This window comes from Callospermophilus lateralis, chromosome 2, assembly GCF_048772815.1.
Source record: "Callospermophilus lateralis isolate mCalLat2 chromosome 2, mCalLat2.hap1, whole genome shotgun sequence".
Lineage (NCBI taxonomy): Eukaryota > Metazoa > Chordata > Mammalia > Rodentia > Sciuridae > Callospermophilus > Callospermophilus lateralis.
In genome coordinates this window covers 175,410,244-175,430,940 of record NC_135306.1, presented here as the reverse complement: position 1 = coordinate 175,430,940, position 20,697 = coordinate 175,410,244, and the positions used below count along the sequence as shown (strand labels likewise).

General features: G+C 34.7%; 1 protein-coding gene across 1 annotated transcript in view; it reads left to right on the top strand.

Annotated features, from left to right (window-relative positions):
• Lgr4 (leucine rich repeat containing G protein-coupled receptor 4) overlaps window positions 1-18,490 on the top strand; it is a 93,910-nt gene extending 75,420 nt beyond the window's left edge. The window contains exons 7-18 of the mRNA XM_076844285.2: window positions 521-589; window positions 1,478-1,549; window positions 1,734-1,805; window positions 2,139-2,207; window positions 4,081-4,152; window positions 6,204-6,269; window positions 6,992-7,063; window positions 8,950-9,021; window positions 9,334-9,459; window positions 10,551-10,666; window positions 10,927-11,010; window positions 15,405-18,490. Of these exons, the coding sequence (XP_076700400.1) occupies window positions 521-589; window positions 1,478-1,549; window positions 1,734-1,805; window positions 2,139-2,207; window positions 4,081-4,152; window positions 6,204-6,269; window positions 6,992-7,063; window positions 8,950-9,021; window positions 9,334-9,459; window positions 10,551-10,666; window positions 10,927-11,010; window positions 15,405-16,681 (2,167 nt within the window). The 3' untranslated portion in view covers window positions 16,682-18,490. The remainder of the gene's footprint in view (window positions 1-520; window positions 590-1,477; window positions 1,550-1,733; window positions 1,806-2,138; window positions 2,208-4,080; window positions 4,153-6,203; window positions 6,270-6,991; window positions 7,064-8,949; window positions 9,022-9,333; window positions 9,460-10,550; window positions 10,667-10,926; window positions 11,011-15,404) is intronic.
• Window positions 18,491-20,697: the final 2,207 nt, after the last annotated feature.

The following is a 20,697-nucleotide window of genomic DNA, read 5'->3' as shown; positions in this document are numbered from 1 at the left end:
TTCATCTACAAATGGATACTTTGAAAATTCTATAGTATAGTGAATTTTCTGAAAAGTACTGTTTGTATGATTTGCTTTTTAATCCTTCAATGTTACATGATTCCAAGAATTCTTCTTATAAACATCATAGAAGAAGCATTTGTTTTTTTTCCAGTTAACTTTTTATAATAAGGTGTAAACATAGTTAAGGTTCTATAGGGTTTTGAATGACAATATGGTTGGTGAAGAAATATTATTAATCATAGGTTGTGATCTTTTACACACACACACACACACACACACACACATATACATACATTTTTAGTTGTTGATAGACCTTTATTTTATTTATTTATATGCAGTGCTGAGAATCAGACCCAGTGCCTCATACATGCCAGGCAAGTGCAGTACTGCTGAGCCACAACCCCAGCCCCAGAGGTTGTGATTTTTTTAAACGTAGATTTGTGCCAAACTTTCTTATAAATTGTGACCATTGTTCATTATTGCTACATATTTTCTACCGTTTTTTTTTTTTTTTTAGGGACTTGAATTATAATAACTTGGAGGAATTTCCCCAGGCTATTAAAGCACTTCCTAGCCTAAAAGAACTGTGAGTATTGCTTTGTTTATTTTATGTCTTAATATCTCTAGAACTTGCCATTTAATATTCTAACAATGAGATTTTAGAATGTCTTTGTCCTATTACATATATCCATAACACACATCCAAGCACATGCATACTCATACAGATCAGATTATGTTGGCTGGTATAACTGTTTTGAGCAGATTGCTATATCAGTTTAGATTCTGTTGCGGAAACAAAACAGTATGATCTCTGCCTTTTTGGAAGCTTGGAGTCTTAGTCTCATTAGGAAGGCAGACAATGGAAGACATATAGATAGCTGTTTCTAGGTAGAAATGAGTGTTGAATGAGTAGGATAAATAAATCATTCTAGAAAAAGACCTCAGTGAGGCTTGAGGTCATTGGAAAAGGCATCACTGAAGCAAAGGAATTTGACCAGACTTGAAATAATGAAAATATTTAAATAAATGAAAAGCATAAAAGAGAATTTTGGATGTTGGGCTTGTCATGAGCAGAAATAGGAATAATGTATATAGATATCATAATAGAGATTGTGTGTCATGAGTTGACAGCTAATAGCCTAACATGCATTGCCTAAAGACATAATGCAGGCTACAATAAGAAAGATTTGGGGACTAGAATGTCTTATGATTCTCATAGCATGATGTTTTTTAATGATGAAACAATATATAAATGTATATGAGGGACCAGATAGATTCTAGGCAAGCAGTGGGTTTAAGAGGAATTAGGTAATAGATGAGGTGGAATTAATTCAGATTTCCCACATTCTTGAAAATGTTTAAGTAGTTGTTATCAGTAGTATTTTATGTAATGCTGAGCAGCAGTAGATACTCAAGTTTTAACTTACTTCACAGGCGATACAGATTTCAAATGCTTTTCTATCATCTTTTTTAGGGGATTTCATAGTAACTCTATTTCTGTTATCCCTGATGGAGCATTTGGTGGTAATCCACTCTTAAGAACTATGTAAGTATTTTTGAAAGTTTCTTTTAGAATAAAATCATGCGAAACTTTGTCTGTACCTTGTCAAACATCTAGATGAAGAATGAAAATTCAGGCTTTTTGATACACATACATTGTGAACATAGATTTAGTATTAGAATGCTGGTGAACATATGAAAACTTGACTTTTTCTGGGATTTTGTTACAGACACTTGTATGATAATCCTCTGTCTTTTGTGGGGAACTCAGCATTTCACAATCTATCTGATCTGCATTCCTTGTAAGTATTATGCAAGTTTAAAACATACCTGAATATTTGTACAGTTCTTTTAATGGAAAAAAAAAGAATTTATTATTGTAGCTTCAAAAAAGAAAACCTTTTATTTTTTCCCCTCTTGGGCAGAGGTCCAAAGAATGACTCTGAAAATTTATAGTGCTTCTTATTGATGTGAACCCTTGACCAAATTATCTTACTTTCAAGTAACATAAAGAGATGAAAGTAGCTTGTTTTTAGATAGTAGTTTAATTTTAAACTCTTTAAAAAGATATAATGAAAATATTATGATGAAAACTATTTTATTTTGAATTACTTTCTTCCCTCCCAATTTCTCAGAGTCATTCGTGGTGCAAACAAGGTGCAGTGGTTCCCCAATCTGACTGGAACTGTCCATCTGGAGAGTCTGTAAGTTTGGTTCTTTGAAGAGGGGTTGTGCCAAAATAATAATACTGCAAGGTGGCTAGCAGAGTGCCATTGCTTTTTAGTGACCATGATGGGTTTGTGCTCATTCTCCAGATTCCCTTTGTGACTATCATGCACAGAGATGGATGTTTTGGGTTTGGGGTCAGTCAGCTCAGACAGAATTCAGCTCTAGGACATATAGCATGGCCTGTCAGATTCCATTCATCTCAGCACCATTTCACCCCTGACCTGCAATAGTAGCAACAGAAATGAAGAGAAAAGTTCAGATGTTAGAACATTACAGAAGAAGAAATAACAGGAACTGGTGATTGCAAATGGGATCATTGAAAGAAAGAATAAGAATAAGAGAATAAGCCTACTATGTGGACAGAAGATCTGAAAGTCTCACTGAATATATAAGACAGTTATAAGGTGCCAAAGTAGAAGCGGTGCTTTAGAAATTCAGAAATGGGATCAATTGGTGTACACCATCCAAGAAGGTTTCATGGGGGAGGTAAAGTGTTTGAAAATTGAATATGTCAGATTTCTCAGAGCTGGGTCTTTTATTTTGAAAGACAGAATTCAGTAAAACTGGGAGTACCAAGGATATTTTCAGGAATGGCATGCAGATGATCAAACATGGCTAAGAATTACATGTTTATAATGCGATGAAGTATGTTACAGATTTGGAAAATTGTTTTGGATCAGATTTTTAAATGACAGACCTTGAACACTGAACATTTGATTATGGCAGAGTTTCCCTATGAGTGTCTGTGAATGTAAGGTTACAAGGTCATCTAAATCTTGCTCTCAGCCCTTCAGATGAGTGGTGGGGTTGGGATGGGGGAACTGAGGTAGCTAGACTCTCTAACTATGGGAGTCTTACCATGGTGTGCCATATGAACATTATGATTTTCACATGTGCCCAGACAAAAAATAAAAATAAAAGAAAGTTGGGTAGCCCTGAGATAAGGAGTTTTAACTTGACCCATAATGCAGTTTGCTGGTATTGAGAAGGTTTGAGCCGGTGGTTTGAGCAGGGCAAGGAAAAAAGACTAGAGATAGAACAGTTCTTTTAATGGGCAAAAAAAGAGAATTTATTATTGTAGCTTCAAAAAAGAAAATCTTTTATTTTTTCCCCTTTTGGGCAGAAGTCCAAAGAATAACTGAAAATTTATAGTGCTTCTTATTGATGTGAACACTTGACCAAATTATCGTACTTTCAAGTAACACAAAGAGACACACATGTGTAATGGTGAGACTCCAGGTCTTCAGTCACTGGAGTTGCCCCAGGACATATAGTATGGTTTATCAGATTCCTTCATCCCTCTCAGCAACATTTCACCATTGATCTGCATAGTATCGGTAAAAATGGAGAGAAAAGGTCAGATTCTAGAACATTACCAAGAATCAACAGGAACTGTTGATTGCAAATGTTAGCATAGAAAGGGAGGAAAGTAAGAGACTACTTGAGAATGCTAAGCCAGGTTGACTCAATAGAAACAACATTTGGGGTAGGATACTAAGTTGATTTTAAATGTGTTGGTTATGAGAAGGTGACAAAGCTTACAGGTGATTGAGGCCAGGCTGTGACTGTGAGTTCAAGTGTTTCTCTTGGTCTATCTGGGAAATCAAGCCCATCATCTGGACAATATTAACATCATGTGTCACAAGCTTTTTTTTTTTTTTTTTTTCCATTTTTTGTGAAGATGATGTCAGTATTGAGGGTTAATTCACCTTCCCACCTGCCTAATTTTAAGAGGTAATTAATTAGGCAGTGGAATGCAAAGACTATTCATATGTGAATATGTAGGTATTTATTTTGCTTATTATCCTGACTTGGATTATTTCTTAGATGAACAATGTTTTTCCACAGGACCTTGACAGGTACAAAGATAAGCAGCATACCTGATAATTTGTGCCAAGAACAAAAGATGCTTAGAACTTTGTAAGTTATATCCCTCTCCCCACCTTTCTTTTATGTACTTTACAAATGTTTAGGTTTTTTTTTTTTTAAATGAACTCTTTTGTCAAGGTTTTGAGGTATATTTCTTGTTTGTTCCTTTTGTATAAATGAGCAGGCATTTTGGTAATCAGGGAGGTAATGTGCATTTGGATTTGCTTTTGGGATTATGTATATATCATATATCTTGTGGCTTTATTTTGAACAAAGTAAAACCAAGCTAATTTCTCCCTTGATTTTTTTTTTTTCCCTGCCATATCCTGACTCCTTGTCCTTATTCTAGTTTCCCTATGGATGTCCTCTCCCCATAGCTTCCTGTTTTTCATCAGTAACCTAAGCAGAGCCTAAAGCTTTCTTAAATTTGAAATGAATTGAATATGCAACTTTCTAAAAACTTTTAAGCTGACCTTGAAAGTAAAAATAAATAAGTAATGTCAAAGTTTCACCAGGACACATGATTAAGTTACTAAGTTATTAATAAGTATTCAGTGGCAGGAGATAATAACAAGGCAAGTGACGGATTGGATTAAGCAAGTAGTTAAGAGCTGTAGTGAAGTTTCAGGCTTGCCGTGAGCATGAGGGAGAGCTGCAGTGGGATTGAGCATTAGCTATTCTGGCATTTCATTTAATATGATTTTTTAAAAATGTGAATAAGCATACCATTCCTCTTATAGCTTTTAAATTAAAGAACAACATAGAAATTATTTATGGGCATAAATAACTTTAGAAAAATACAAAATTTAAAAAAACTTGCAATTTGCCACTTAAAATTTTTATGTTTGTATAATATATATATATATATATATATATATATATATATATATATATTTTTTTTTTTTTTTTTTTTCCTCCCTCCCTCTCTCTAAGCTTTTGGGATTTTATTTTTACCCATGTTCTTTTAAATTTTGACAATAATGTACCTTGATATAGATTTATTTCTCACTCATAGTCCTGGACACCTGGATGCTCTTTCAATCTAAAATCCATGGGAATGCCCTTCAGTTCTGGACACTTTTCCTGTTTTGTTTTTCTTTCCCACTTCATTTTCTCCTTCCCTTGCCTATCTATTAATTATTTTAAAATGAATTTTTTAATGTTAACTCTTTTTTTCAATTTCCTTTATTTAATTCTACTTTCTGGATGTTTCTGAGGAGGCTTTCTTTCTCTTATAATAAAACTAAGCTTCTTGAAGAAAAGATCTTTAGCCATTTCAGAGACATACATATATGTACATTGACTATATATGTGTGTATTCTGTGTTATTTGTAGAAAAACAAAATTATGATTTTTTTATTAGTTGCTCAAGACAATACAATGATCTTGACATATCATACATTTGATTCAAATAGGGTATGAATTCTCATTTTTCCACGTGTACAGATTGCAGGATCACATTGGTTATACATCCATGTGTGTACATACAGCAATCCTAGTGTCAGTTGTATTCTGCTGCCCTCCCTATCCCCCCTCCCCTCTCCTAAATGTTTTTATATATTTTAACCTGTTTATATTGTCTATATTCTACAGTATATACTTGAACTTATAAATCTTAAGCCTATTGTAACTGAATTTTTCTAGAAACTTATGTCTTAGAGAACAACAGATGATTTTCTTTCTTCTTCTTTTTTTTTCTTTTTTCTTTTGATACTGGGCATTTAACCCACATATACTCTACCACTGAGCTACAGTCCCAGTTCTTTTTTATTTTTTTACTTTTTATTTTGAGACTGGGTCTGACTAAGTGCTGAGTGTCTCCCTAAGTTGTTAAGACTGGACTTGAACTTGGAATTCTTCTAAGCTACCAAGTTGCTGAGTTACAGGTGTACACCACCATGCCCAGCATAGTTTGCTTTTCTTCCTCAGTCATATTTTTTCTTTCTCCTTCCACATTTTTTATTGGTACATTATAGTTATATGTAATGATGGGATTTTGTTGTTAGTCATATCGTTTTTAGACATCTTAATGCTGCTTTAAGGACTTTTGAAAGAGTATTCTGATAACATTACATTAATTTGTAAATTTCTATTGTTTTAAGGGACTTGTCTTACAATAACATAAGAGATCTCCCAAGTTTTAATGGTTGCCATGCCCTGGAAGAAATGTAAGTTGGCCTCTGATTTTTTACTGTGATGTATTCTTAGTTTGTTGAACATTTCCTATTTTAAATAAATGGTTTTAATAAGAAATTAGAAATTTATATAGTGAGGTGTTCCCATATATAAAATGTCAAATTGTACCAGTTGCTTGCATAGAGCCAGAATTTATCAAGTATTCTATTAAATGCTCTCTAGGAGAGTGGTCATACTTAAAAAACAAAACAAACACAGAAAAACTTATCCCGGCTATTGAGGGCAATTGTACATGAATACTGGTACTCTGTGTGTGTGTGTGTGTGTGTGTGTGTGTGTGTGTAAGAGAGAGTGACAGCTCTGGAGGAAGTTGGGTTGAAAGATGAGGGAGAGGAAGGCATTTATTCTCCCCTTTCTAATCTTCTTCAGCTTCCTGTGCAATTTGTTATGGTCTTGTCTTGGATGTTTCTCACTGTGTCATCTTCCTTCTCTCATACTTGAGTAGGCTTCCTAAGAAATTTAAATAGTGAATCAGTTTACTCAGTATAATTTGGGACAGAATGTTAATTAGTCTAGCCTTTTCATTTTACAAATGAGGAAAGAGAAGTTTTCTTAACTTGAAACAAGATTAATATATATTACATATGAATGGTTCTTTAAACTTAGAAAAAGATTAACTAAGGTTATTATTTTTCAAAATAGAAATTATTTTTTTCTCTCTGTTTTAAAATTTTTTCTTTTTCTGCCTCTTCAGTTCGTTGCAACGTAATCAAATCTACCAAATAAGGGAAGGTACTTTTCAAGGCCTGGTATCCCTAAGGATTCTGTAAGTTTGCCTATGATTATTAAAGACAAAATTTTTGTCAAGCTACAAGTTACTATATCATGATTTCCATGTTAATGGAATATCCCATTTTTATAGCTATATGTTTACTAAAGATATGATTTATATTACATAAATAGTATTTTTCAAACTCTACCACTTGGTACTTTACAAATATCTACTTTCAGTAGTCCTTACTCTAGCAAATTGATGATATTGTACATTAGTGAGGGAAAAAAGCACAGTGTATGTAACCTAAGCGATGTTGCTTATTTGTTTTCAAGTTATATTAGTGAGGTCTATCAATTCGTTAGGGTAAGGATAGGCAAATCACAGCCTGTGTGCCAAATCCAGCCTGCCTCCCATTTAAAAAATTTTTTTTTGTTTTTTTATAGATGGACAAAATACCTTTATTTTATTTCAAACCCAGTGCCTCACACGTGCCAGGCAAGAGCCATATCACTATGCTACAACCCCAGACCCTGCCTCCCAGTTTTATACATTAAGTTTCACTGGAACTCATGCAGGCTTTTTGTTGAAGTGTTATCAAAAGCTGCTTTTGTCATGTTGTGGCAAAGTTGAGTAGTAAAAATATTTACTCTCTGGCCCTCCACAGGGCCAGACCCCAATGTTCACAGACCCCTTTGCCAGGACATCTTTCATGATAAATAAAGCTCATAAACAGCAGAATTACTAATTTAAGAAACTTATTTGCTTTTGAGTACATATTTGTGCCTGGCACTCTTCTAAGCCTGGTAATATAGAAGTAACTAAGACAAAACTTGTCACTAACAGCTTTTAAAGAACTTCAGTGCAGAAAACCATACACTATATTACTTTTTAAAATAGAAAAATTTGAAAAATTGAAAGTGAAGAAATTTATATATATTGTCTGTTTTCCCAGTGGATCCCATTTAAGAGATAAGAGACTAGGGGTACAGCTCAGTGGTAGAGCTCTTGCCTAGTATGCACAGGCACTGTGTTGCATCCCAGCACTATAGCAAAGAAACAAACAATCGAAAAGGAAAAAAAAAAAAAAATGAAGAAAAACATGAGTTCTGCTGAAAAACATTTAATTGGTGGTTGGGTTTTTTCTGGACTTTTCTTTGTTGTGGTCAGTTTTTCTGTGGGCCTGGGCAGGCATGAGAACCAGCTGGCTCCTAACTGCCATCACTTCTAGAGCCCTGATAAGATATAACAATGAAAAACTGTTTTTTTCACAATTTGCAATCAAGTTTTTCTGTTATCCCTGAGATGTGTTATGGAATAAATTTATCCAATTTAAATGTCCATTCAGGCCCAATTTAAGTGTGGTTACAGATTATTTCTTTGCTTTGTTAATTCTGTAATATCAGAATTCTTCAGGGTGTGTTCTTAAAGGTAGAGCTATCTCTGCTATTGATAATGATTTTTATTTCCTGCTTAGGGAAAGAATGATATCTGAAGCCTCCTGGAATGCTTTTATTTGCTTATTGATTATTTGTCTTCCCTCAGGGCTTATCACTAACCTTTGAGAAGGCAAATAATAAGGAAGCAGTTTTTATTTTCAGCTTTGTCAAGAGTTGGGCTTTTCCTTCCCTGCTTAATACTGCCAAGGATTATATCATTTCATTTCTAATTTTGAACTGGTCAAAATGATAAAGTGGTGAAAATTCACAACTGATTGGAAATAGGTGCCAGCAAGAATTACAGATGCAACAGTGTATTCTAAGAACTAGATTGTTGTAACGGAGAGGCAGTCAACATAAACATGACAAATGGTTGAGAATCTTTGTTATCATATCAGCAATATGTTGTTAGTACCTCAGATTCTAAAGTGTGGTCTAAGCCACTAACTGGCATTTGAGTATTTATTTGAAAAGATTAATGTGTTACTTTTATAATTGCAGAGATCTGAGTAGAAACCAGATCCATGAAATTCACAACAGAGCTTTTGCGAAGCTTGGGCCAATAACTAACCTGTAAGTAGACAAATGATTATATTCAATAATATCATGAAAACAGTAAACAGTGTTATAGAAATTTGTTTTAACATGGTCAAATGTTTTTTGTTGTTGTTGTTGTTTTCTGTTTAGTGGTTCCCTTTTCATAAATGCTAAGCTGCATTGATGTAGTAAATGTTTTTTGGATGAAAAGACACATTCTAGATCTATCATTTTAGCATCCATAAACTTCATTTTAGGAGTCTAATATTTAGGATGTTAATATAGGTACGGATGTTTTTATTTGATTGCATCTTAGGGAGTTAACTTGAACTCTTATTCACATTTTAGAGATGTAAGTTTCAATGAATTAACTTCATTCCCTACGGAAGGCCTGAATGGGCTAAATCAGCTGAAACTTGTGGGCAACTTCAAGCTGAAAGAAGCCTTAGCAGCAAAAGATTTTGTTAATCTCAGGTATGTTTTTGCTTATTTTTCTTTTTCACTGGAGTTATGGTAGGCTCCCAAATTATACATTGTCCTGGTTTTATGCTGTGGTTCCTAGATTTTTCTGGTGTGCTATAATTTAAAAGAGTTTTCTAACTCTGTTCTTGCAAAATTGGTGAAAAATAGAATATGAGCATTGTTTCATAGTTGTTGAGAACATGACCTAAAACTCTCATTGCTCTCAAATAGTATCAGGTAAATGTTCATGAGAACCTTTTTTTTTTTTTTTTTTTTTTTTTTAATATAATGGACTTGTCATGAGCAACAAGATGCCAGAAGCCACTTAAGTGTGAACCTACAGAAAAATTGATACAATCCTTTTAATACTTCAGAGACTTATGGGGGTCCTTTATTAAATGTAGTAGAAAAAGGACTTGGGAATGTTATTGTGAGATAAGAGAATAAATACTTTTACTACATTTATATGAACCAGGTAAATTCATTTAATGGTGTAAAGTTACAGATTATCTAGGGTATTCATTTTAAGTGAAACTAGCAGTTTCATAGTGAAATTTATGATAAATTTGACTGGTTATGACCTATAAAAGAAGTCATAGCACTGGGGATTGAGCCTAGGGGCCTTTTACCACAGAGTCATAACCTCAGCCTGTTTTTTTCTTTTTTCTTTTTTTTCGAGGCAGGATCTTGCTAAGTTACTGAGACCGAGACTGACTTTGAACTCACGATCCTTTTGCCTCAGCCTCTGGAGTAGTTTGGATTATAGGCCTGTGCCATTGCACCTGGCAACAGTTTTACTTTAAATTGCAGTATTATTATGAAACTTTGTATATACTTGATTTGCATCCACCTTTCTTAAGACCTCATAGAAATGGAGAAACTTTGTGGTGTATCTTTATGATCATTTTTATGAGCTTTACCAGAGTGTTTAACATAGATAAGGTTCCTAGAGGATAAATGGTCAAGACTAAAGTATACTTAAGATACTTAAGACTTTTCTGACCCGTAGGTTGAGGTTTTCAAAGATTAAAATGCTTTTTAGAAAACAAAATTATGTCTATGAAGTTGCTACTCAGAATGTATTTTACAATTTTTTTCCCCAGGTCTTTATCAGTACCATATGCTTATCAGTGCTGTGCATTTTGGGGCTGTGACTCTTATGCAAATTTAAACATAGAAGATAACAGCCTTCAAGACCATAGTGTGACAAAGGAGAAAGGCAAGTACATGAACCTTTAGAAACAGAACACTCCCTAAGGCATTCATCAAAATGTATGTGTTGTAATCAGTTTGGGAAGGATCAATATGAAGTCTGTGAGAAAAACAGCCTTTTCTGTGTTACTGGCATATTTAATGCGTTATCAAGCCACATTTGTATACACTGAACTTTAACATCACGCAGGGGAGAGAAAATTGTGGGAACATCTGGTTCTTTTGAACTGCCCATTTTTAATTCAGCATACTTTGTTGTATATTCAGGTACCACTGATGCAGCAAATGTCACCAGCAGTGCTGAAAATGAGGAGCATAGTCAAATAATTATCCATTGTACACCCTCAACAGGTAATGCTCAACCCATTTGGCTGTAATTTTTTACTTTAAGTAAACATTGGGCAAATATATCTAATCTTCCTGGCGATGGATGTTATTTCTATTTTACAAGGGTGGGACTAGATGATCCTGTAAGGCCTTCTGATTCATAGGTGTTCAGTGTACCAGCATCTCTTGCAGAATCTCAGGCTCATACCACTGAATCAGAGTCTGCATATTAACAAGCTCTTCCAGGTGAGGGTCATGTACATCAAGTTGGAGAAGGAATTTCTTGATGGCCCTTTAGGTCTAGAACTAGTTCTGAAATAAGTCACTGGTCCATAAAGTTTTTTTTGTTTTTATATTATTCTTTATTTATTGTGGTGCCAGAGATTGAACCCAGGGCCTGCAGAATGCAAAGCTTGTGCTTTATTACTGAGCTTTGTCCCCAGCCTTATTATTATTATTATTATTTATTTTATTTTTTGGTACCAGGGATTGAATCCAGGGTTGCTTAACCACTGAGCCACATCACCAACCTGTTTTATTTTTTCATTTTGAGGCAGGGTCTCATTAAGTTGCTTTGGGCCTCACTAAGTTGCTGAAGCTAGTTTTGAACTTGTGATCCTCCTGCCTTAGCCTCCTGTGCCACTGGGCTTATAAGCATGCACCTACAATTTATTATTTTAAATGCAATCTTGTCTACTCTTTCTTATTTACTTCATTGAAGTTGTAGTTTTAGGAAAGTTATTAAATGATGCCAATATTTACTTGATTGTAATGTCATATTCTGCCTTGCCCACCAGAGAACTTGGGATTTATACTTTTACTATAAAGGCAAGGTTTTAAATATTTTTTGTTAAATCATCTACCAAATAGATTCCTATTAGTATGATGTTACAGGCTGAACTGGCCATTAATTTGGGGGGCAGGGGAGTGACGGGGTACCAGGGATTCATCTCAGGGGCACTCGGCCACTGAGCCATATCCCCAGCCCTATTTTATATTTTATTTAGAGACAGGGTCTCACTGAGTTGCTTAGCAGCTCAGTGTTGCTGAGGCTGGCTTTGAACTCACGATCCTCGGTCTCAGAGCCACTGGGAATGCAGGTGTGTGCCACCATGCCTGGGTTGACCATTAATTTTATAACTTAGAATCATCAGTGCTGTGAATCACTAATGATTGATGCTGAATTGTGAGCTTCTTAAGGGCCTATGTATGTATGCTTTGAATATTTAACCCATTTCCTTGTATGGAGAACAAACTTAATTTTAACAGATGAGTAAGTGCAACTAGCAAGAATCGTTTATGTAATTTATTTTATTGTGCAGATATTAATATTTGACAGTTAGGAGTGCAGTTCACTCTCTTGCCCATGAAGGATACAAGTGTTGGAGATTGTACACAGAACTAATGATCCAGTGAGAAGGAAACATTCTTTTTTGGAGGGGGGCGGTTGTACTGGGAATTGAACCCAGGGGTGCTTAACCATTGAGCCACAGTCTCAACCCTTTTTTATATATTACTTATAGAGGCAAGGTCCCACTGAGTTGCTTAAGGCCTTGCTAAGTTACTGAGGCTGGCTTTAAACCCATGATCCTCCTGCCTCAGCCTCCAGCGCCTCTGGGATTATAGGTGTGTGCCATGTCACCTGGCAGGAAACAGCATTCTTTTGCAGTACTGAACACACCTGAATTGGATCCATTCTGGAGACTGAGGCAGGAGGACTGCAAGTGCAGGGCCACTGTCAGCCACTTAATGAGACCCTCGCCAATTTAGAGAGATCCTGTCTCCAAATAAAAAATGAAAAAGGCTGAGTATATATTTTAGTGGTAGAACACCCCTGGGTTTAGTTCCTGTATTACCCTCCCTGCAAATAAAATGTGAGAAAGAACTTCCATTTTAGTACTTCCTGAGGGTTCGGAGTGAAACGAAATTTGATTAAAAAAATTTGTGTTCATTAAAAATCAGATAAATGGTGCAGAACTGGAGTTTCACTGTATATGTCAAATTTCATGACAGTTCAGAAAGTTAAAACATATCTTTTAGGCAATTGTAATACATAGTTTTCTTGTTCTTTATAGTCAAACATTTTCACTCCTTAATTATAAATGAAATATTTTTCATTTGTGACAATACTAGCATGTCAAAGTCAGTTATTAGAACTAGCAATTCAGCTACTAAGTGTATTCTTGCAATCATATATATATATATATATATATATATATATATATATATATATGGGTTTTATTATTCTATAGGGGTTTTGTTTTGTGCCAAGCTTTGTCTGAATAGTTAACATGATTATCTACCATAACCAACTTCAGCATGTTGCTGTTGAATGCCATAAGAAATTGGGTTTAAAATGTTACAAATCTGTGTATATACATACATATACAGTTATAAAATATATAGACAGCTGGGGTTATAGCTCAGTGGTAAATGGTAAAGCTTTTGCCACGTTTGAGGCACTGGGTTCAATTCTCAGCACCACATATAAACAAACAAACAAATAAATAAATGTTCATCAACAACTAATACAAATATTTAAAAAAATAAAATACATAGAGATAAGGAAGGAAGAAAAAAAGAAAGCTAATATTTACTAAAGTTCCACTATGTGCCCAGCAGCCTGATTAATTACTTATGTATGCAAATTTACTTAAGCTGTCAACTGTATTAAGTAGGCATTATTATCTACATATCAGAAAATGCAACTTATTAGGCTTAAGTGGCTTTTTTAAGAGTAGCAAGTTATAAAGCATCTGATTCCAGACCCTCAGTATTTTAAGTACCTTTTGAGTGCTAGATACTGTGCTTTGTATATTTGGTATAAGAAAAAGTAGAGGGCTGGGGTTGTAGCTCAGTGGTTGAGTGCTTGCCTGGCATGCGTGAGGCACTGGGTTCAATCCTCAGCACCACATAAAAAATAAAATAGATATTGTGTCCATCTACAACTAAAAAATTTTTTTTAAAAGAATAAAGAAAAAGAAAAAGTAGAAATTTCCTTGGAAATATCTCTATATGGCCTTACCAATAATAAAAGAAACTAATCCTGGTTATGTTTTGTTTCAGTACTGGAGATTGAACCCTGGGGAGCTTTACTACTGAGTACCCTCCCTCGAGCCCTTTTTATGTTTTTAGTTTGAGACAGAATCTTGCTTAGTTGATGAGGCTGGCCTTGAACTTGCCATCTTCCTGCTTCAACCTCTTGAGTCCCTGGGATTATAGGTGTGTGCCAGCTACACCCAGATATTAAGCTGCTTAATTTTTTTTTCTTTTTTTTTTTTATTGGTTGTTCAAACCATTACAAAGCTCTTGACATTTCATACATTAGATTCAAGTGGGTTATGAACTCCCATTTTTACCCCAAATACAGATTGCAGAATCACATCGGTTATACATCCACATTTTTACATAATGCCCTATTAGTAACTATTGTATTCTGCTAACTTTCCTATCCTCTACTATCCCCCTTCCCCTCCCCTCCCATCTTCTCTCTCTACCCCATCTACTGTAAGTTATTTCTCTCCTTGTTTATTTTCCCATTCCCCTCACAACCTCTTATATGTAATTTTGTATAACAATGAGGGTCTCCCTCCATTTCCATGCAATTTCCCTTTTCTCTCCCTTTCCCTCCCACCTCATGTCTCTGTTTAATATTAATCTTTTCCTCCTGCTCTTCCTCCCTGCTCTGTTCTTAGTTGCTCTCATTATATCAAAGAAGACATTTGGTATTTGTTTTTTAGGGATTGGCTAGCTTCACTAAGCATAATCTGCTCTAGTGCCATCCATTTCCCTGCAAATTCCATGATTTTGTCATTTTTTAGTGCTGCGTAATACTCCATGGTGTATAAATGCCACATTTTTTTTATCCATTCATCTATTGAAGGGCGTCTGGGTTGGTTCCACAGTCTAGCTATTGTGAATTGTGCTGCTATGAACATCGATGTGGCAGTATCCCTGTAGTACGCTCTTTTAAGGTCTTCAGGGAATAGTCCGAGAAGGGCAATAGCTGGGTCAAATGGTGGTTCCATTCCCAGCTTTCCCAGGAATCTCCATACTGCTTTCCAAATTGGCTGCACCAATTTGCAGTCCCACTAGCAATGTACAAGAGTACCCTTTTCCCCACATCCTCGCCAGCACTTGTTGTTGTTTGACTTCATAATGGCTGCCAGTCTTACTGGAGTGAGATGATATCTTAGGGTGGTTTTGATTTGCATTTCTCTGAAGCTGATTAATTTTTAAAATAGCCTAGTCTGACTGAAATATCTTAAAAGCAATATTTTTTTTTCAGTTTGGTTCAATTCAGTTAGGTAGCTGATTTATTCTAGATTCAACCATCATTAGTCATTCTATCAAGCATATTATGTGAAATACGGTATTTTCTAAATTGTCTTTCATGTTTCTGTTTTTTTTCATGTTAGGTGCTTTTAAGCCCTGTGAATATTTACTGGGAAGCTGGATGATACGTCTCACCGTGTGGTTCATTTTCTTGGTTGCATTGTTTTTCAACCTGCTAGTCATTTTAACAACCTTCGCATCTTGTACATCACTGCCTTCCTCCAAGTTGTTCATAGGCTTGATTTCTGTGTCTAACTTATTCATGGGAATCTATACTGGCATCTTAACTTTTCTTGATGCCGTATCCTGGGGCAGATTTGCTGAATTTGGCATTTGGTGGGAGACTGGCAGTGGCTGCAAAGCAGCTGGGTTCCTTGCAGTTTTTTCCTCAGAAAGTGCCATATTTTTATTAATGTTAGCAGCTGTTGAAAGAAGCTTATCTGCAAAAAATATCATGAAAAATGGGAAAAGCAATCATCTCAAGCAGTTCCGGATTGCGGCCCTTTTTGCTTTTCTGGGTGCTGCAGTAGCAGGCTGTTTCCCCCTTTTCCATAGAGGGGAATATTCTGCATCACCCTTGTGCTTGCCATTTCCCACAGGAGAGACACCATCATTAGGATTTACTGTGACCTTAGTGCTGTTAAACTCACTAGCATTTTTATTAATGGCCGTCGTCTACACTAAACTTTACTGCAACTTGGAAAAAGAAGACCTCTCAGAAAACTCACAATCTAGCATGATTAAGCATGTTGCTTGGCTAATTTTCACCAATTGCATCTTTTTTTGCCCTGTTGCATTTTTCTCATTTGCACCATTGATCACTGCAATCTCTATCAGTCCTGAAATAATGAAGTCTGTGACTCTGATATTTTTCCCATTGCCTGCTTGCCTAAATCCGGTTCTGTATGTTTTCTTCAATCCAAAATTTAAAGAAGACTGGAAGTTACTGAAACGACGTGTTACCAAGAAAAGTGGATCAGTTTCAGTTTCCATCAGTAGCCAAGGTGGTTGTGTGGAACAGGATTTCTACTATGACTGTGGCATGTACTCACACTTGCAGGGTAACCTGACTGTATGTGACTGCTGCGAATCTTTTCTTTTGACAAAGCCAGTATCATGCAAACACTTAATAAAATCACACAGCTGTCCTGCATTGGCAGTGGCTTCTTGCCAAAGACCAGAGGGATATTGGTCTGATTGTGGCACACAGTCAGCCCACTCTGACTATGCAGATGAAGAAGACTCCTTTGTCTCAGACAGTTCTGACCAAGTGCAGGCTTGTGGACGAGCCTGTTTCTATCAGAGTCGAGGATTCCCTTTGGTGCGCTACGCTTACAATCTACCAAGAGTTAAAGACTGAACTACTGTGTTTGTAACTGTTTCCCCCATCAACCAAATTCACAGTGTTTATAGAGTGAACCCTATTCTGTTCTTTCATCTGGGAAGCACTTCTGTAATCACTGCCTGGTGTCACATAGAAGGGGAAGGTGGCAGTTTATTTCTCAAACCTGACATTTTTCAAAGAACAGGTGCCTAAATTATTAATTGGTGAAAAATGCAATGTCCAAGGAAGGTGTGGTCTATTTGAAACAGAACTTGAAAAGGATTTTGGGTGTGGTATAGCAATATAACTTTTAGATTTTTCAGATCCATAAGGAGCAAATTTATACCTATTTCTGAATTAAGCACAAGATAAAGGACAGCTGTTAATATTTTTTTAAAAGGTAGTTCAAAATGTGACTTTATATAACTGACAAAAAAGTCTTGCTAATTTTACCTAATATTTGATCATTAATCTCAGGACAACTTACTACAGGGCCAAAAAAGGGATTATCTCCCAACTAGAACTGTGAGAGTACACATAGGTGTCATTGTTTTCTATTTCCACTTTTACATGAGAATCATAAATTTCATTCAATTGCTTTATAAATCTATATAAACCTGAAGATGTTTTAAAAACCATATTAACAGCTGTTAGAATAAAAAAAATCAGTACATTTGTCTGGGGTCATTTTACATTGCTTTATTACGCTCACCATGATTTTCAGTGTTTTGCAATTACACTACTAGTACAAAATAAATGGCTAATTGATGTGTGAGTTTAAGTAGATTTGGCTACACTACTTACTAATGAGATTTTAATAGTACCTAAGAGATTTGATGGCTCCATGTAATGTTCCCATTAAATAAATGCTTCTTAATATCATTGGTTCTACTGATATTTTCCAGTTTTGTTGGTATGTCATCTATTTATAGTTTGGATTATACAGAAAGTAAACTGGGGTCTTTTTTTTTTTTTTTTGTAATTCGAGGAAGCTGAAAATAATTATGACACAAAGCACTTAAATTTATTTCTTAGTGAACTGGATTCTCCTAAACTTATGTTATTACTTGGAAGCTTCTATAAAATTTTCCCATACCATGACTTACAAAAAAAACTATTCAATAGCTCATATGCTGAACTCTGGTTAGACTAGACAAACAGATCATTAAGGGGGGAAAAAGGATAAGGCTTAGTCCTATGTCTTTGAAAATTAAAAATTTTACCTGATTCTCATCTAGGGTCTTCTGCCATGTTTTTTTGTGGAGTCTTAAAGTTATAATTGCTCAATATGTTTTTTGAACAATGTACTAAATAGCAAACCCACTGCCATATTATTATCCTGGATATACTAAAAAAAATTAAGCTAGATTGCAGTTTAATAATTAAACTGTACATACTGTGCATATAATGAATTTTTATCTTATGTAAATTATTTTTAGAACACAAGTTGGGAAACATGGCTTCTGTTCATTTCGTTTAATTAAAGCTACCTCCTATAGTGGCTGCCAGTAGCAGAATGTTTAATTGTGGTTTATATACTTTTTTCATTGTAAATAGTCTCGGTTGTACATTGTCAGTGTAAAAACAGAATCTTTGTATATCAAAATCATGTAGTTTGTATAAAATGTGGGAGGGATTTATTTACAGTGTGTTGTAATTTTGTAAGGCCAACTATTTACAAGTTTTAAAAATTGCTATCATGGTTTGTATATTTACACATCTGATAAATGTTAAATCATAACTTGGTAAGAATCTTAATTAAACTTGTTTTCTCAAAATTCAAGTTATTGAAAACTTTTCATTCGTTTAAAAATAGAATAGCAGATATATAAAATCTGTGGTAAACTGTGCTATATATTGTATGAAATACAATATTGTACTCTATGTTTTGAATTATTAAAGTTTCTAGAAAGCAATCTATTTTGCCTTAATTTGTAACTAAGTATGTTAATGTATTTACTTACTATTATGGAGACAAATTTAAAAAATTCTAAATAGAAAAGACAGTATTAGAAAAAATGTTGAAAGTAACCATTAGAAAATATTGTTTGATAGTTATCTGTAAATATTTAAGAACACTTGGCTGAAACTTAAAACTTTTATCCTGTCTTAAATCTGAACTATATCGTAGAAAACATATTGTGAAATGTAAGTGAATACCACCAATTCAATCTTTATTTAAAAGCAAGTGAGTAAAAATATCTACATGATATTAATTGTAGTCAGTTGCCTAGAAACGTAGTATCACAACCTCCAAGCTCTCTTTGGAAATGAGAAAACAAAGGGTTTAATGAAATTTAAGTGAATTCCTGAACCACAGCAAATTAGATCCCAATCAAAACTTAGTTCCTCTTAATTTTGGACATATTTTATGTGTTTGTATATGTTAGTAAATGTGTATGCCTCTTCCTGTTTTAAACTTCATATGTGTTTGAAATTTTCACAACAAAAAGAATGGTTTAGGTACCCCTCTCCCTCTCCCCTTCCCATGCCCACACCAAAACCACAACACACAGTAAACCCTGTTTCATCTTCACCTTATTCACTAGCCCCCTCAATCCTTCTGCCTCTTAGATTATCTTGAAGCAATCCAGACACATTGTTTCATCTGTAAATGTCTAGGAATAATTATTTTTAAAGCTAACTAAAAATGGCATGATTTTTGTAACAATGTCATACAGGAATTTGTAAGGAAAAGTCATTCTTCACTTACAGATTACAGAGCCAGCAAAAAAAAAAAAAATCTCAAATATACCATGAAAGTGAAAATAAATGAGTAGGAAGAAAAGACATTACTAAGTAATATCCTAAAACTTAAGGGGAAAAAAAACATCTTTTAATGCTTTTTATACCCTTCTTTATGACTTCTTGGCCCCAATAATGTAAAGGCAGTATATGAGACCACAGGACTTGACTACATTCAAATACCTGTACCCACAGCATGGAACTGCCCCAAAGTCTTTGGGTCTCCAGTATTGTTAACATATAATGTAATTGTCATAATGATGACCCTGAAGCATGAAGGAAAGGACTTTATTTTATAAAGCATTTTTTTAAAAAGTAAAACATCTAAAGGAGGAAGGGAAGTATATGACATCTTAGATTCCCATACCAAAAAGTTACAGTGGAAAAGCTTTGGCATTCAAGTGATACAATTTACTCTTACATCTGTCAGATCCTGAACTAGAAATTTTGAGGACTAATTAGATAATATGACTGTGAGACAGATTATTTCCTTAATATTATAGAGGAGTAAATTAGGATCAGAAAGGTCAACAGCTTATTTATGGAAATTTATTAAGAGAAATTATTGATTAAAATTATTTTTCTTTCATAGATAAAACCTGTGAGTTTTCCACTATGCTTGCATTAGGTTATATCTATTGGGAAATTGCTTCTAAAGCTTTCTTCCTTGTGAAGTCCTAAAACAGTTTAGGGTCTTTTGATATTACTGATTATAAACATGTTCTAATGAAAGGTTTTAGCCAGACATGCCAATATTGAATTATTGGGGTAGAGAATAAAAAAACTCTATTAAATAAGTTTTATTCCTTGATCAATTTATTACTCATTTGGATTGCTTTGATCTTCTTCATTTCACTGTTGTTACTAAAATTTAAAAATATTCCATTTAAGAAGTTTTAAGCATGCATATTTATTTTTTTGTGGTAGGGGAATCAAACTCAGGGTCTCACATGCTCTATTCCCCTAGCTGGCATATCATTTTTAATTATAGCTTCTGCTTCCAGAATTGTCTTTGATTGTTAATATTTTTATCATATCTCATTGTCCTGTGTCAAATTTTGTAGATCTAAACTTCATCAAGGGGCTGGGGATGTGGCTCAAGTGATAGGGCGCTCGCCTGGCATGCATGCGGCCAGGGTTGGATCCTCAGCACGACGTACAAACAAAGATGTTGTGTCCTCCAAGTACTAAAAAATAAATATTAAAAATTCCCTCTCCCTCTCTCTCTCACTCTTTCTTTAAAAAACAAAACAAAACAAAACAAAACAAAGCTTCATCAAGGATTCTGTATTACTCTTTGATCAGTA